Source organism: Euprymna scolopes, chromosome 12, assembly GCF_053919585.1.
Source record: "Euprymna scolopes isolate OS-2025 chromosome 12, ASM5391958v1, whole genome shotgun sequence".
NCBI classification, from domain to species: domain Eukaryota; kingdom Metazoa; phylum Mollusca; class Cephalopoda; order Sepiida; family Sepiolidae; genus Euprymna; species Euprymna scolopes.
Genome location: NC_136493.1, coordinates 108,300,088 through 108,319,307, shown reverse-complemented (window position 1 = coordinate 108,319,307; position 19,220 = coordinate 108,300,088). Strand labels below are relative to the sequence as shown.

The window sequence follows — 19,220 nt, the reverse complement described above, 5'->3', positions numbered from 1 at the left end:
TGATTTTTTTAATTTTAATCTCAAATTCAAACCATTCTAACCGCACAAGCAATAAGGCAACATTTAAGACAAAAAAATATTTTTCTATGATTAGAGCGCAGTCGAAATGAATGTTTCTTTTTAGAACACTATGGAAGCAGGTTACTTGTCTTAACAATTTTAGAGTAAAATTCAAACTATTATATATATATATATATATATATATATATATATTATATTTAAATAAACTATAAACTAAATACTACGTTATGTAGAGTGCAGCAGAGAGATGAAACTTTCAGATCATTAATGTATAGGTTCAGTCATAATGAAAATGCCATTGGCAATTCCATCTGATTTAGTTGAGTGAAATCAAAAAAGGAAGCATTACATTTGGAACGCACCTCGTATACCGAAACAAGACCGAAACGCAAATCGTTAAAATAATGCTGGAAGACCAAGACACATAGGACTTCAGAACAGAACCTTTATATATTTACATCCACGAACACAAAATGTATACTGAATAGAATATTGTATCAATTTTAGCTGTAAAAAAATCAATTAAAACAGTGTAATGTATATATGTCATTGTTTTTTTTATTTAGTTATTCTGTTTTACTACGTATTAACGCTATACATTTTACTTAATACCGAATTCAATAAGGTGGTATACTCAAAGTTCTTTATATATTTAAATATTTTTAATTAATTGGCTTATTTTGTATATGAAAAATTATTGATTGATTGTTTATTTTGCAAAACATGATTGAGGTTTACAAAGGGTAATACCAATATACCATATAATCTTGGATATTCTAAGCTTCTACTCTGTCTTGTTTTATATTAAAAATCGGTTATTCTTCGGAAATATATAAATTACTGACTAAATGCGAAAATTTCTAAGCCAATTAGTAACACTTTTATTGATATTGTTCTATTAGTATCATTATGAATTTGCTATCAGTATTATCATTTTTATGTGTATTAAATTTTCCTCAGTAATACTATTATCATTAGAATAATTGTCACGCTTCATCGGGTATTTTTAATCATCTCATAATAAGTAGTATTCTAAATAGTGGTAATATTTTTTATCATTGATCTTCATATTAATATTGCTAACATGAGTATTATGTAGAATAATTCATTATTCATTCTATCTCAGCATTGAACTCCTGTCACTTACTCTGAATTCCCGGGTAATGCGTGAACACGGGATGGCTAGTGCTACACATACTATAAAAGTACTGACGAAATGCAACATTATTCTATTAAAGTATTTGACAATTCTATTTTTTTTGTTGCTCTTTTGTGATAAAACCAATTGAACAGCTTGTTTTGTTAACAGAGAGTATTGTTTACTTTTTTTTTTCTTGGTAGTGACAAAGTGCCTTTAGCGTTATCACTGCCTTGCTGATGCATCTCGGGTGTTTAAAACGTAAAAGCACTAGAAATGTACTGGGAGATACCCGTTCAGCTTTTTTCTATGAAGCGTGTTGCAACAATAGGAATAATCAACGTAGCCGCTAGTTTTGCGTGCAAAGTGTAAGATGTAAAAAAAAAAGAAGCTAACAATAGATTCCAACTGTCCCCTTTTTTCTTAGATTTATTTTTTTTAATCAATTCGTCTTTTAGCAAGTAAAGATTCGATTCTATTAGATTCTATTGTCAACAACGAATCATAGAAAAACTCCCTCTGTTCATTGTAGTGTCCGAAAAGTAATTACTTTAGATTACTTGGGTTAAACGAGCTAAATTACGTAGTTGTGTTATTATTTATAGCAGGGTGTGAGATTGATGTCAGATGGTTTTATTGATTGAGCTGGTTTACGTCTGAGAAAAGAGCTGCAAGGAAGTTATTTTCGTCCAGTTGCTGCGTATAGAGGTAATCAGGAGCATTGCTCTGATAGCGCTGATGAAAACAAATTACATATAATATTATTTTTGAAGTAATATAAACACAAATTGTATCATGGTTTATTTTAATCTTCCTTAAGTGCATATTTTAAAATGTAGGTAACGAGGATATTTGTTTTTTATTAGTTATTTCGAGGAAAAACTATTTTCGGTTGCGATTAACAAATGGATTGATTTTCTTTTCCCTATTCTCTCATAATGTGGTTTCAATCCCACATTGTTGTAAAAATAAGTATTCTTTTGCGAGGGAAGATCTATATTAATGTGTACAATCCGAACAGCTGAAATTCATGATTAGATGTATAAACGACATTCATAAAATTCGACTTCTTCTTTCTCTATATATCTATAATAATTTTCCATCAATAAAAATGAATTTCGAAGGGTTAGCGAGTATTACCAGATATATAAAATTAGAATAATAAGTTTCTCCACATTTCCATTGCTCTCAATATTTCCGATAGTCATTGTAATTCATTTATCGTTAACTATTACTTTCTTCCTCGTGCTCATATTTAGATTTCACCGAGATTAATTGGCAATAAACCTTTATCAAAATTCAAGGATATCACATTACTAACGATTGATGCACTGGATAGTGCTCATTCCGCTCTCTTTCAAGACATTATTGTTTTTAATGAATCTTTTTCATGTTAAGACACGGGGAAAATATTATTATTATTATTATTATTATTATTATTATTATTATTATTATTATTATTATTATTATTATTATTATTATTATTATTTACTCACTAGGAGTAGTCACAAAGGCCATCATCAAAAATTTCTCTTTGAAAACAACTTATGGTATTCTCTGAAGTCTGTGTTATAAAAGGTCTTCCCAGATTTCTAGCACTATTTACCTTTTTCGATAGCCTTTGCCTTATCCCTACATCCACTTAATATCGATTTCTCGTTGGGAGCGACCGTTGGTATTCACTAAAATTTGGATGAAAAAAGCGCCCCCAGTGTCCAGTCCTCCTTGCACTAATCCAGCTAATTTCTGGCCAGTTATTTCTCTACTTGATATTTCCATCATCCTTGACCCTCCTCATTTATTTGGTGTGTTGCCAGTGTATGGCGACATAGAAATACAGGCAAAAAAGGAAGTGGCTGTAACGCAGGGGCACATAGGTGCACCTTACAATTATACCGTTTCAGTTTTCATGATTCTATATGATGTTCCTTTGTGTTTTACATCTGTAGTCGTTTCTGTGTGTCCAGTTTGTGTATGTAGTTCATGTGTAGTGGTATTCTCTAGGATTTTCCCTAATATTAATGTAGTTTTCATTATTGTAATCCGTTGCATTTTTTCGACCATCATTCCAATCTCTCCTATTCGTTTTTCAAAGTTTTTCGATACAGTTTCTTGCGCTCCTACTATGAGCGGTGTTTTCTTGATTTGTTTTATTTTCCAGATCCCTTTGAGATCCCTGACCAATTCTGTGTATGTGGTCTTCTTTTGAGTCCTTTTGATCTTCATACTATTGTCTGCTGGAACGGCCAAATTTACTATCTGGCAGAGCTTTCTTTCCTTTTAACTATTATTATTATTATTATTATTATTATTATTATTATTATTATTATTATTATTATTACTGTTATTAATCACTAGATCTTATAGCATAGGGAAACATCAATAATTATTGACTGATAATAACTGATGGCGTTCATTTGAGACTTACCAGCAAAGGTTTCCTAGATGCCATAGACTCTCCACCTCATTGGATAATATTCGCAAAATTCTATGCGTTAAAATAGCTGCTTGTTATTTGTTTCTCGATGCAAAGGATTGTTTGTTTTCACTGGAAATTTACTGGCCAATACTACTCACTCCTGCTCGTACGCATCCAGTGGTTATTTTTTTATCCCCTTGTGACTGAACCATTCATAAACCTTCACGATTGTTTGGTGTGGCGCTAGTTTATGTCGACAATAAAATTAATTTTTATGAGGCCGTATTATACTTATAATTTAACGTTTTCACTTTTCTGGGACCCGCGTTGTGTTCCTCTATCTTATATTTACTTCTGGTGTCTTTTCTATATCGTTTGTAGGTTAGTGTGTAATAAAATTAATAATAATAGTAATAATAATAATAATAATAATAATAATAATAATAATAAGCATAACATTAAGCGTACTAATACGCATAATAATAATAATGATGATGATGATGATGATAACAATAAAATTAATAATAATATTAATAATAATAATAATAATAATAATAATATTAATAATAATAATAGTAATAATAATAATAATATTAATAATAATTATAGTAATAATAATAATGGCGATGATGATGATAATAATAAGCATAATAATGATAAGCGTAATAATAAACATGATGATGATGATGGTGGTGGTGGTGGTGGTGGTGGTGATAATAATAATAATAATAATAATAATAATAATAATAATAATAATAATAATAATAATAACTGCAGAACCAGTGGAAATTCAACGGTAGTTGAAAAACTTTAAAACGGGTCGTAAATAAAATAGAAAACATGTTTTTTTAAAATAATGGCGAATTTAAAATATTTTTGTAACAAACTCTTTCATAACGTTTTACAGTGAAAAAATTTCATTTTAAAAATTTATATATTTTTCAATTAAAATTAAACACGCAATACATTGTTTTAATTTGTTTTGTTTTGTTTTTTTGTTTTTGTGAATTACTTTATATGATTTATAAAAGAATATATATTGATTCACTTGCACATATTTTGAAATTAAAAAAAAACAAACAACAATAAACCAATTGGCCCTGGCGGCATTCCAAATATAGTGCTAAAGAAGCTTCAACCAGAACTATCGCCCATTACTTACCTAAGTTATTTAAGCGTTGTCTTAAGAAGAAATGCTTCCCAACACCTTGCAAAATCTCATCAGTATACCCTGTATTTAAGAATTCCGGTAGTTGCTCATCTTCCTCTCAGTATACACCAATAATCTCCTGATGCATCATGAGAAAGCTGCTAGACTCTGTGTTTAATAGAGTAGTCGATCATCTCAGCAAAAACAATCTTCTTCCTTACGTGCAACATGGTTTCCGTTCTGCCAGATCTACAGCAGACGTGCTTTAAGTTATATCTCATAGGATTAGCGAATCTCTCGACGGAGGTCTTCTTTCTATGGCAATTGCTTTTGACATATCAAGAACCTTTGATAGGGTATGACATAAAGGTATACTTCACAAGATCCCCAGCAATGGTCTAGCTGGAAATGTCTTCTCAATTATTAAATCATTTCTCTCTGATAGGTTCATAAGAGTAGTGGATGATGGGCTGAAATCAGAAGATTTCAGTATTAATGCTGGAGTCCTCCATCCTGAGCCCAACTCTCTTCCTGATCTACATTAATGATCTCCCAAATCACACCCTTACGTCATTAGTAGACATTTATGCTGCCGACATTATAATCCATAGTAGAACGTAAACAGCCAACTTCTCTCTGATTCTCTCTCCTCTGATCTTGAGCATGTTATTCAATGGTGAAAAAAGTGGCTGGTTACTTTTAATGTATTTAAAACCAAGCTTTTATCTTTAAAGCACCTAAGCTCTGATGTCAATCTGACATCGGTTGAAATGATTGGCTCTCGTTTTGGGGATGCTACATGTTTTGACAAGCTTCTGAGCTTGACCTTTACTCCTGACCTGAAATAGAACGATGGAGTACTGTTGCCACATCTTGGCAGGGACTGCTTGAAGCAGCTTATTCTGCCTTGACAGAGTTCAAAATAGACTTCGTAGCTTAGTGGGGGATGCGCTTTTCTCTTCCCTGCAACCTCTTTCCCACAGAAGAGACGTTGCAAGGCTGCCTCTGCTTTATCGTTATTTTCATGGCACGGGCTTTGCTGAGTTTCAATATATGGTTCCCTCCTCGTAATACTTACACCAAAAACACTCGTCTAGCCAAAACCACTATCAATAATCTCCTCCACTCTTTATCTGTGCCTAAACCTAAATGGAGATTCCTTGAACAAAGCGTCTTTCTTAGAACTGCACACATGTGGAACTCTCTTTCGTTTTCCTGCTTTTCCAGCTGACTACAATCTGCGTGCCTTCAAGTCCAACGTAAACAAGTTCTTGATTAACTCCTCACTACTTATGTTTACTACGCTTTTCATCACATTGACTAATGTATACCCATTAAGCCGTATCCTCGAGTGGCTTCCGGCCCTGATAAGTGGTGATCCCGGTGTAAAAAAGAAAAAGAAGAAACTATAATAAAAATAACCTATAGTCTCTTCTGAACTTGACATTTTCTAATTCTAAAATAGAACAACGAGTTTGAAACTATAAACAAAGAGCCATTTGTTTTTATTTGTAGGGAGAAAATATTCTAATGATTGTTAACTGATAAAAAGCGATTATAAAGAGAGGTAATTCGTTTTTAATAAAGTTGTGTGATGATGATGTTTTTCTGTGACACTGGGTGTATTAACAAATAAATTAATATTTAAGTAATAATGAGAAGATGAAGGTTTATTATTATTATTATTATTATTATTATTATTCTTACAAATTTATTCCTCTATTTTTACAGCTAAACATCTACTTCCTGTTTGCTATTGTTTTCGTACTTTTGACAAAACTGAGAGGCATGTCAGACAATTCGCAAACAAGGTAAGGTTTAATTCGGTTTAATTTTATTTATTTTATTATATAACAAGCTATATTCTATATACTATCAAAATATACAACCACCATATGCATGCATTTTTATGGATATAGTTACAAAATCACAAAAATAAGACAATATATTGAGGATACTTTTCCTGGCCAAAGCATAGAGTTTGACTACTTTATTCATAGGATCCTGGTATATAACAAACTAAAACATGCCCCTAAATGTGTCAGTAACACATTATACGATAATAATATGGTCTTCTGACACAAGTAAAGATATTAGACTACGTTACTAGCAAAAATGCAGAAGCTTAGACGTAGAGGATCGTATAACGATAAATAAAAAAATAAATTAGTAAATGGATATAGCATTTGATTATGGAACAGCAAAAAAAAAACTGAACAAAAAAAGTAGGTATACTATTAGGCGAACAGAAGCAATAATATTATTGTATAGTAATATACACCCGTATTATATATATATATATATATATGTGTGTGTATGTATATGTATCTATATATGTATATAAATTTGTGTATATATATACATATATGTGTATATATATGTATATATGTGTATATATATATGTATATATGTGCATATATATGTATTGGTATAGATGTATATATATATATGTATATATGTGTATATATGGATATATATATGGATATATATATGTGTATATATTTATATATATATATATGTATATATATATATATATATATATAATTTAAAGCGGGTTAGAACAGTAGTCTAAAGAGCAAAGTGTATTTTAATGTGATAGAAAATCATTAATTTAATTAAAACACAAGAAAAGGGCAGTGCCCGTTGTAATAGAGATATATAATAATCTTGATAGGAAAATATCAAAGAGCTATTTTAATATTTTGTAAGGTGATTGATGATTTATAATTCAAATTAAAATTAAAAATTAAAAATCTGTTTCATAAGAAGGAACACAACAAAACCAATAAATTGTACGATCGTTTCGGAAACGATGTTTTTATTGCGATATACATTAAGTCATCGACAATAATTTTAGCATATATATTTTTTTAAACAAAATCTCCTCATCAGCAAAAATATTGGGTGGATTTCTTTTTTAGTTGTTTTTTTTATTAAAGTCACCATTAATAAACCTAGCATTTTTAAAGTAAGGCAGATGATGGGGAGACTTTGTTTAAAAAAAACTATATGTTAATATTATTGTCCATGACTTAATGTCTATCGCAATAAAAACATCGTTTCCGAAACGATCGTACACTTTATGGGCTTTTTGTGTTCCTTCTTAAGAAATAGATTTTTAATTTTTAATTTTAATTTGAATTATTAATTATCAACTACTTTACTAAATATATATATATATATATATATATATATATATAGTTTAATAATTATTATAGTAAATAATTATATGTATATATGTGCGTGTATGTGTGCGTTGTGTGGGAGACGGTGACTTTTAAATTAGCACCTGTATTTTCTTTATTTGCAGATGTGCTAATTTCATGTCTTTTGAGTTCGGGTGTGTTTGGATATTTATCATGAAGAGAGTGATTTACTGGTAGAAACATTAGATGAAAGAATAATTTCAGGAAATGGGACTGTCAACTTGCCATCTTGTTCCTGCGATTAAAACACATTGTGTATATTCTATCAGGATAGGTAAAGTTCAAATTCTACGCTGATAACTATATACAATAAATAACTAGAAAGACAACATTAAAAGAATCCTGTCATATTTCATTCGTAAACTTTGCAAAAATTAAATCTTCAGACTATGTCATATACACGCGTGTCGTACAAGCATAAAAAGGACACTGTACATAAAATATAAATACTTAGAATTTTTATTGTAATACACAGCATATAGGTATAAAAATTATATTTATTTTGATTTAAGTTCAGCCGCCTCTAAAGGAAGCAACACGCACACACACACACACACATATATATATACATATATATATATATATATGCATATATATATATATATATATATATATATATATATATATATATATGTATATACAAGGTGTCCACCAAGTATGGTTACATTATGTAGCCAGACTTTGTGGAAGCATCCTGTACATTATGTAGCCAGACTTTGTGGGCACCCAGTATATATATATATATATATATATATGTATATATATATATATATATATATATATATATATATATATATATATATAAACGTGTGTGCATGTATATATATACATATATATTATATATAAAGATATATATATATATATATATAGATATATATATATAATGTTCAAAATATATAGGTATTGTAGTTAAGTCTATCCTCAAGGCTCCTAATAACATCTAGCAATTTAGACAGTAAAAAAAACATGTTAGACCTCGTATGCATTTCATATTTTTGTTGTACTCTACGGTAACTTTTTTTTTACGATATGTTGGTTTGTTTACAATCATAATTGCGAAGCCTGACATTTCAAGACTCAACCGTTAGTTACATATATCGGTTGGCATAGATATAGATTTTCATTGTAATAAATTCAAAACTAAATCGATGCTATGTTTTTTTCATTATTACGAAATTCAAATATTAATCGATTTTATGGCTTTCTTTGTGTTGATCTTCACCTTTATCAACTTCTTCTAGATGTTTATCACTATTTTAGACACGTTAATTCATTAAGTTACAAGCAAAAGGATATATCGGAAAATCAAAAAAATTAATGTGAAATGTAACTATCTAGAGAATTGGCTCTTTTTTGATACTTTTCATCTTGAAATCAAATTCTCCATAAAATTTGAATATAGTAGATACCTTGAGTCTCCTTAACTCTCACTTCTCTTAATTTGCTCGTCAGTTCTCGTCTCGAATGAGTGATATTTCTGACAAAACGCGAAGAAAAATCGGAACACTAGATCGGCAAATTCTTTGCATGAGCAGTCGTTTGAGATGTAATTTTTCTTTTTCTATTCCCATATTTATGGTCATGTCACTAATGAGGGTGCTGAAGGTAAACGTTTTAATTTAACTTTTTCTTTGTCCGCCTGATAATTAGGGACCATAAACCTGGATTAATCACAAAGGAAGCTGTTCTATCAGCAATTGTAAATACTAGGACTGTTGTATTGCCATTTGGTGAATGGATTCTGAACCATGGACAGGCGTGTCAATGCCATATAAGTGGGTAATGTTACGGCGTTACCTTTTCATAAAATTCTTCGTCACTTTTTCTCCCTTACCCCTCCCTGCATTGCTCTAATCAACACTGCCGACTTCTGCCACAAATCCACATATTAAATCCTGAATATTGTCAAAAAAACAATACAAGAGTAAACCCAGAACTCCAACATATAACATAGATCTTTACTATCAGGTCTCCGACGCTAATATCAGAGGTCTACATTCCAACTTTCTAGAGGTTGAAATCCAATTACAGGAACCGAAACCATAGCTATCGTTTCTGTGCGATTCCGCCATAAACCACTGTTTCCTTATATGACTTCACGATTAAACTATAACCTAAATTTACATCCTAATGTTACCCTAGAACCCCATCTTCCAACGTAGACCACTACTACCAGGTATCCTTCTCCAACATCAGGGGTCTACGTTCCAACCTTCCAGAGGTTGAAACACAATTACAGGAGACAAAACCGGACATATTCTTTCGAAGTGAAACTGGCATAGGGTGAAGCACTTCTCTAGACGAATTCATAATTAAAGGATACTCAAACTTAACATCTAAATCTGACCCCCAAGATCGCCATGGGCATGGAATATGTGCCTACATCAAAGATGGCTTTCCATGTGGTAGGGATATCTCCAGAGAAGACCCTAATTTACCTTATATGTGCTTCCGGGTTGAACTAGCTTACACCACTGCATTTATATTTGCCCTCTATCGCCCCCACAACAGTAGGGTTACTATCTTTAAGAGCATATTTGAGAAAATTGACCACATCCTGTCTGCTCATCCTTCGGCTAACATTCACCTTTGCAGTGACTTCAATGTCCATCATGTGGAATGGCTGACCCACGCAAATAAAACCGATGACGAGGGCGGGTTTTCATGATTTTGCCATTGCCTATGACCTCACTCAGATTGTTCACAGACCCACCCGTGTTCCCGATATAATCGGTCAATATGCAAGCCTTCTAGACCTTTTCCTCACAGCTTCTCGCGAGCTGTGTTCATGTTCCGTCCGCAACAGAAACCACCTTCTTAGTTACATGCAATTCCGCTCTGCAAGATCTACAGTAGATGTGCTAACGGTTATATCACATAGGATTAGTGAATCTCTTGATAAGGGTTTCCTTTCCAGGGCAATTGCTCTTGACATACCAAAGGCCTTCGATAAGGTATGGCATAAGGGCCTACTTCTCAAGATTTCCAGCTACCGTATTACTGTAAATATTTTCTCAATCATTAAATCATTTCTCTCTGATAGGTTCATAAGAGTAGTCGTTGATGTTCACAAACCCACCCGTGTGCCCGATACTACCGGTCAATATGCAAGCCTTCTAGACCTTTTCCTCACATCTTCTCGTGAGCTGTGTTCATGTTCCGTTCTATCCCCTCTGGGATCCTCTGACCACTCTGTTGTAGCAGTTAAGAAAAACATGAAATGTAATAAGTCTTCAGACGTACCTCTCCACCGTACTGTATATCTATACTCTATTGCTGACTGGGATAGCTTCCGTACATCAATATTTGACCTACTTCTGCATTCCATGTTTAAAAGGATCAAAGGGAACAGACTCAGAGGAATCTTGGTCGTTTCTGGTCTTAGAAGTGTTGTCATTAGTGAGAGTGTCATCTACATAAATATCTAACATTGACAAGCAACCTTTTCCTTAGTGCAAAAAGGAAAAGGTTGCTTGTCAATGTTAATGCATCGAAAACCAAGCTTCTCACTTTCCGTCATCACTGCACTGACCCTCCAATCTAGCATCTACTGAAATGAATTAGGAAGGAAATGTTAAAATGAAAAGCGATTTTCCGTCTAGTTGTTTATTTCATTTTAACATTTTTGCCTAATGCTTCCCAACTACATATCGCATTTCCTTATATCTGTTACCTAGCTCTTTACTCGTCTACTGCTGAGAAGCATAAGCTGTGAAATTCTAGTTATAAGGAGCATATATTCCCCCGTCTCGGCCTTGGATATGACCTTAAACTATATCCAGTGGTGAGGCCCCAGCTTGTGGGCTTTGGTGAGTGTGGAGCCACCCCTTAATTACCATTGCTCCCAGATACACTCTGACCCGGAGTGGTAGTACCTGTTAGGGTCCCAACTATGGGTTAAATAGAAACCGACGTGAAAACAACAAATATATTCTATTAAAAAAAAAATTTCTTCAAAATCTTTGGATTCGGCATTAAATAACTCGAAAAGGGTTGATATGCCGTAAAACAAAAACAACCAACCAACCACCCCACGTCTCATTGATGCGTATTTCCTCATTGAACAAATAAATTCATATATACTTATATTTATTTAGGTTTTTGTACATACATTTATATGTTTATGATTCATCACCACATATTCAGATATTGATATCCTAATAATTCATCATATAAAATACCGTTTAATATTCTTTAATCCCCTTTGCTATATATATATATATATATATATATATATATATATATATATATATATATATATATATATATATATATAATCATTTGCTATAATAATTATTACATACCTACATACACTAGTGTTTCATCCTTTTGGAAATTAACACCGGTCGATAAATTCGAACCCGGCAAGGAAGCCATCTCTGACCCCATTAACTAGGACCAAATCTATTCGGCCACCCTTGCCCGCGATGATTATATTTTAAATTTTAACATTGAATTTTTAATGGTTTTAACGCCTGTCAGAGTGATCTAATCATTATATGATGATTTACACATGCGAGCTAAATTGACCGACTTTATTTCAATTGTAAAGTGTCTAACAATAAGAAACGAGCTATTTAAATGGGTTGACATGATTTTTAAATACCTACAGACACTAGGGGTTTATCCTTTCGGGAATCATCAGTGCAAGGCGTCACGATTAACAGAGGTCGAGAGATTCTAACTAGGAACCGAAGCAACCTCTCTCTATTAGCAAGGACCAAATCCATTCTCTCTCCCCCCTCTCTCTCTCTCTCTCTATCTGTATATATATATATATATATATATATATATATATATATATATATATATATATATATATTATTCAATTTAGGTGAAGAGAATTTCAATAAGTCGCTAAAATACATCTACTGTTTCAGTCTAAATAAACATTGTAAGGCAAAAAATAGCATCGGGTCATATAGTCTAGACGCACAATATGGAAATTATTAATTGAAGAAGAAAATTTTTTCCAATTGTTTTTTATTTTCATAAAAGGACTGGGCTTAAGTAAGTCCGGAAGCTATTTGTCATCTAATGATATATATTTAGACTTTAACAGTTTATTTATTGTAGCGGCTTTTGTTTACTCTGTTTAACTAAAATGAATAAAATAAGACCCTCCTCTATATATTGATCACTATCAACAACCTCGTTCTGATGGTTTATTTTTTTTTTAATTTGTTTATTCTTACCTGGAATATATATATATATATATATATATATATATATATATATATAGAGAGAGAGAGAGAGAGAGAGTAAGAGAGAGAGATATTTAAACACACACATATATATATATATATATATATATATATATATATATTCTCCATTAATATTTTCGTTAAGTGATATATGAAACGTTAGGTGCAATTAAGTTCAGCTTTTATAATATGCTATAAACTGAACGAGAATAATGTTTTCAATTAATCAGTTATAAAAGTTTATATCGTTATACTTGACAGAAATACAAAAGCCATAAAATCAAACTAATGATGTCACTATAACTCACGTACACCTATTAAATAGAGATTTTGACTAAAATGCTGAATATTTTAAAACAATACAAAACCAATTATAATTTGACAAATTATAGTTCACGTCTTTCTACATCTTTTATAATTGAATTTACTCAGAATAAGTGTTGATGTATTTAAAACAATATCGTTTCTGCAATCAGCGCCTACTGTTTTTGTTCAGCATTTTTAATTCATCCGAATAAATAATATGATCACTATTAGCATTCACATATCCGATAATTTTCTTGTTACAATACTTCTTAGAGAGAAATATCGATAATTATGCAAGGTATCTCATGAATGTTACCAAAGAAAATATATAGAACGAAATGCATTCGAACTTGTCACAGCCAGATTTTTAGTTGTGTTTAACCACTGTATCAACTGTAAGCTCCGATATACTTGGCGTCAGATAAATTGGGTGTATACCGAGTTCTCCTCCTAAGTTTTCCATACAAAATTGTAGCTGTGTATATGAATTGAAAACTATGCACAGAAGTTTATTATTACTGACGCTTTATTTTAATATATCTGCTATTAAAACGTATAACCATGCGCAAATAGTGGCATAAAATTGAATTATATTTTTTGTTTGTTAATCGTAGGAAAGTGTTCCGTGCAACCATGATCCTGGTCCCTTTGCTTGGATTACAATATATACTTGCTGGATTTTCTCCTAAGGATCCTACATTCCAAGATGTTTACCATATCACCACGGTTATTGTGAGCAGTTTGCAGGTGCGTAATAATAATGTTTTCAACTAGCACGATCGCAATTTTATTCCAATTCATTACCTAAAATCAGTAAAATAAAAAGGATTCAACATGAAAATAATACAAATCCCTCACTGTCTCTATATCTATCTCTTGATTTCTCACTGTTGCTGAGAATATTATACATAAATTATTAATGAGAACACCAAACAAACTTATAAGAAAAAAAAATGAAATACACACACACATACACACACTCACTCACTCACTCACTCACTCACTCACTTCCCCTCTCTCTCTCTTTCTCTCTCTGCTTATATATATATATATATATATATATATATATATATATATATATATATATAGTGTAAAATTTTGTTGAAAAATCAGAGACTCACGTTTTTTTTTAAAACTTTCGTTTGTTACGTGGATTTTTCCATTACAACTGTTTCATTAGTGGGTAGGCATTTTTACGATTTATGTGTCCATAAAAATATCCTGTCCCCACCAACTTCTTAAGTGGTTATCCATTAGAATTTTACAACAAAAGGTATATTTGTAACATGCTGAACATCGTATTTGGGTAAACAGATTTACAAAGCCATGCCTCCTCACTTCCTCCATCTTTTGGTGTTAGTGAAGATAGTTTCCCGTTTTATCCCGTAGTTTCGTATCTTTATTTTTATTGATTTTTTATTCATTAATTATTTATTTTTGTTTTAATTTCCCCTTTTTTATATTTGTTTTTTCCAATTATCATATTATTTTATATAATTTTATTTCTACGTCTTTATTTTAATATTCCTTTTCTTTTTTGCTTGGTGTGTGAATTTGTATTATCACAACGTATCTATATATATATATATATATATATGTATATATATGTGTATATATATGTATATTTGCATATATATATATATATAATTATTTTCTACTATAATAATTAAATACCTACAGACACTAGTGTTTCATCCTTTCGGGAATCTTCAGTGCAGGGTGTCACGATTAATACCAGTCGAACGATTCGAACCCCGTATCACGAGACATCTCTGGCTCGATTAGCGGAGACCTAATCCATTCGGCTACCGTTAACCGCTTGAAATAACGTTGAATTTGAAACATCTTAATTTTAAATGTTCATTTACGTCAGTCAGACAGTGATCTAATCGTTATAACCAGTAACTATATTATACAATAGAAAAAAATAGAAATAGAATGAATATGATTACATTGAACTAAGTAAACAAAAATTTAAAACGTTAAAGAGCTACGAAAACGGGCTATGTTTTGTGTATGAGAATTTATTTTTCTACATATTAACCACTATTCTCAATGCAATCTATCGTGATTCTTCGGTCACCCGAGCCGCCACTTTGCACACTCACCTCTGTCGCCACTCTGAAATTTACGAACTCATATCTTTGTGCTGACATCAACTGTATTGACTACGTTAACGCTTGACAGGCGCAAGTGGATACAGATTATTATCGGTTCATTGTTTTCTTTTTCGAAGAATTGAATGACGCAGGTTTGTTTCTCTCGTACCGTCACTGACAGAAGTTGTTTCTTATCGTCTTACATCGTACATATCTGCAACACAGAGATGAAACTCTCAGTTCATGAGTTTCATTAATGCAGTCATTATAACATTGCAATTAGTAATCCTCTATGATCGCTTCCGGTGGAATAAAAATAGGAGACATTGATATTGACTGTACCCCGTACATTAATCCCAACCAGGAGATAGATTGACATTACATCCTAACGTAAGGGTCCAATTAGGGAGAATTGTAGCGTGTTAAAGCACATCATGATTGCGATCCTCTCAGATATACGCTTGCTTGAATAAGAGTCCTTACTATTCTTCGATTATTAAGTCACATAATATATGTTGTCTGTCGTATTTTAATTTATTAAATATATGCTTACAAATATCATCAACTCTTTTGTTCACTTCTGGTTTCCATCAATCTTATTGGTAATTCTCGGCCAGGAGTAATACCATACTCATCACATTAGACCCTTTGAAATTTTCTCACAAGTAAATGTAGAGTTTATTCTTCATTGCACCTACAGTGCTTGATAGTCACCATTTTTTAGTATCCATACGAATATGTGCAACGAATAATTTATAGGAGAAACCACGAATTGAAGATCAGTCGAGTCCCTACCAGAAAAACAATAGTTGAGTAGCAATAGGACTCTCAACGTTTCTTCTGTAAAAAAAAAGTGAGGCAAAAAATTCCTCGCCCACTCGATTTCGAATAAGGTTTCGTGCCCTTTAAAGACAGTAAAAGTGTTTATTCCTCTCATACTGACGATGTTTCACGTCGCTTAATGTGGAGGACACAGCGTGAACTGGTGTGCCAACATGATTATACTACAAAAAATACACCTACAAAATAGGCTTTACAAATTAAAACAAATTAAAGCATAAAAAAACATTGAACAAAAAGAATGAATGCTACATTAAATGACTGTGTTGATGCATAAAAACTAAATCTGCTTCAACTGTTTTATATCTTTCTACTCGTATGCATCGTATGCATCGCACGAATGTGAACATTTAATACTTAATGAATATGCTACTTTTAATACTGTTCTCGTACATTTTTATTGACCAAACTGATGTGTGTACTATGAAGATAAAATAATAAAATCAAGAATCAATTACCGTAAAATGATCATTTGACGCCAATTCATTTTTACCAGCATTATCAATGTCTTACTGCATGTAAGCTCTGCTTACCGATTTCATTGCGCGCATTAATGACATTCAGTTACGTCATCATGTACGCCCCACACATGTTTAATTAAACAACAGGGTGAATCATGTGATGATATCGAAGTTTTTTCCCCCCACCAGTGTCAGGAAGTAAAAAAAAAACAGAAAACAATAACAAATATGAGAAAATAGGTTAATCAGTAGAATATGGAAAAAAAAACATATGATACTTATGCACTTACGTTATTGTGCTGAAATAATAACGTTATTATTACTTAACTTGGAGAGGGAGTTTTATAACTATTCTGTACTTCAACCTAATAATTTAATAAAAGTGTATCGTGAAACTTTAATGTAACTTGAAAATATAGTTTCAAAATAGCACAGTAACATAAGGGCATAAGTATGGAACATATTTACCAAGGTACACGAAGAAAGCTGAATAGGATTGTTAATCAAGGTGTGTCAAAGAAAAAATCGAACGTAAATATAGATATGGTTTTGAGACTAATTAATAGGCAGTTTTGTGTAGGTTGTGTGTGTTTTTCGTTTGTTTTTTTGTATTTCGAAAATTTACGACTATTGGGGAAAATTTGACAATAATTTAGGGGTTGACGACTTCTTTTTTTTAATACAGAAGCACGCAGGTCGAAGTATGGAGGAAAACATTAGTGAACCCACGTCAATTGTCGAACACGGTGTCACACACGCTGCGAGAGTCCAACCGCTGTTAGAGTTTGTTTGTATTTTAAGTTGTTATTTATCCTTGTCCTTTTATGAATCTGGGTATCCCTTGTTGACATCTGCCAATAAGAGAGACCAAAAAACCAGATGTCAAGACAAAGGAAAATATGAATTGCATACAAGGACGTGACGGCGGTTTGTTGTCTTGGGGTGAACCATATTTTACTGCATTGGAAAAATTGAAAAATCGAGATAAACGTGCGTCCTGTTTTATTATGAACACCCATCCTTACCAAAATTATGTAAACATAAAGGGCTTTTACAGATTGCATTTGTATTAATCAAATACTTATTTTTCAACTTTTTCAATTTTTTTCTCTTCATTTTGTTTATTTTCCTGTTATTTATCTCTGTGTTTTGAAACATTTATTAAATACTTTACTTCCGTTCGTACCCAGATGACTTAGGTCACGTACCATGTAACACAAATCTATGTAAATAATATATTACTTGTTATTTTTAAAGTCAATAATGAATCATGACTTTTAAAAGTCACTTGAGGATAAGTGTTAATGAATTATTAAGCTGTTTCACGACAAGTGTTAATTGACATTAAATTTAAAGAAGACGATGCGGTAGCTCTAAGTGAAAGCAATCAACAAGTAACTAACTTCATAATTCATAAATTCTGGGAATATAACAGTCTTACCAATGCCAAGCATGACTTTAAATTTTATCTAATTATCGTATAATCACTATTTAATAATATGATGTTTGTGTAAAATTTTACGCGTAAATTACCATATTTATCTCTGCTACTTTCGAGTTCGCGTTGAATGATCGTCAGGTGACAAATACAACTTAATATATAAAGACATAGATACGGGCAATTTAATGACTGTTTCGGTATGGGGACATGATTTTTAACGCCGGGTAATCATTATAATTTTTTAAATTTTCCATTAATTATTATTGTGTTTTAAATATTATGGTTAAAAGTTAATTTCTCCAAGAAACAAGGGTGTGAAATAAAAAAAATACATAGAATAATTTTATCTCAAATCTGAAAAATCCTACGTTTCACGTATAAATTCATTATGACAAAGATCCTGTTTACATTTTTCTGCTAAGAAAAATATAAGATTTTGGAATTGTTTCCAAGTTAAAGTCTTAAGATAATGAATTAATACAGTAAATGTACTTAACTTTTACTAAAAAAAAGTAATAATTATCCAAAAATGTGACACTGGTTGGAAGAAGACTTTTTGTTGTATAGACAAAACTCAAATGTGTACTGAAGGACAAATTAGACATAATTTATTTCTTAATTTAACATTATTCCGGCATACAGAGCTACATTTTGAGTCGCAGACACCTCTTCCTTCATTTAAAAATGCATAAAAGTTAATTAAATTCATTAATTATACTACTGACAATTTATTAATTGAAAAAAAGTTAGAACCATTATTTATTAACATTAATACAGAATTACAATTGGTTAAGAAAACAATTCATAATTAATGAAAAAAATTACACACTAAAAAGTACAAACCTAGATTAAAATGTATCAGAATGTTTACGTTAAATTTAAAGTTGATAAACACAAAAGGCGGGTAGTCGAAGAGAGGATGGTTCAAATCTGTA

The 19,220-nt window shown here is 31.5% G+C and overlaps 1 protein-coding gene across 1 annotated transcript in view; it reads left to right on the top strand.

Annotated features, from left to right (window-relative positions):
• The window catches only part of LOC145291449 (calcitonin gene-related peptide type 1 receptor-like), a 299,341-nt gene that overhangs the window by 258,431 nt on the left and 21,690 nt on the right, over positions 1–19,220 (top strand). The window contains exons 10-11 of the mRNA XM_080137306.1: positions 6,460–6,539; positions 14,059–14,191. Of these exons, the coding sequence (XP_079993432.1) occupies positions 6,460–6,539; positions 14,059–14,191 (213 nt within the window). The remainder of the gene's footprint in view (positions 1–6,459; positions 6,540–14,058; positions 14,192–19,220) is intronic.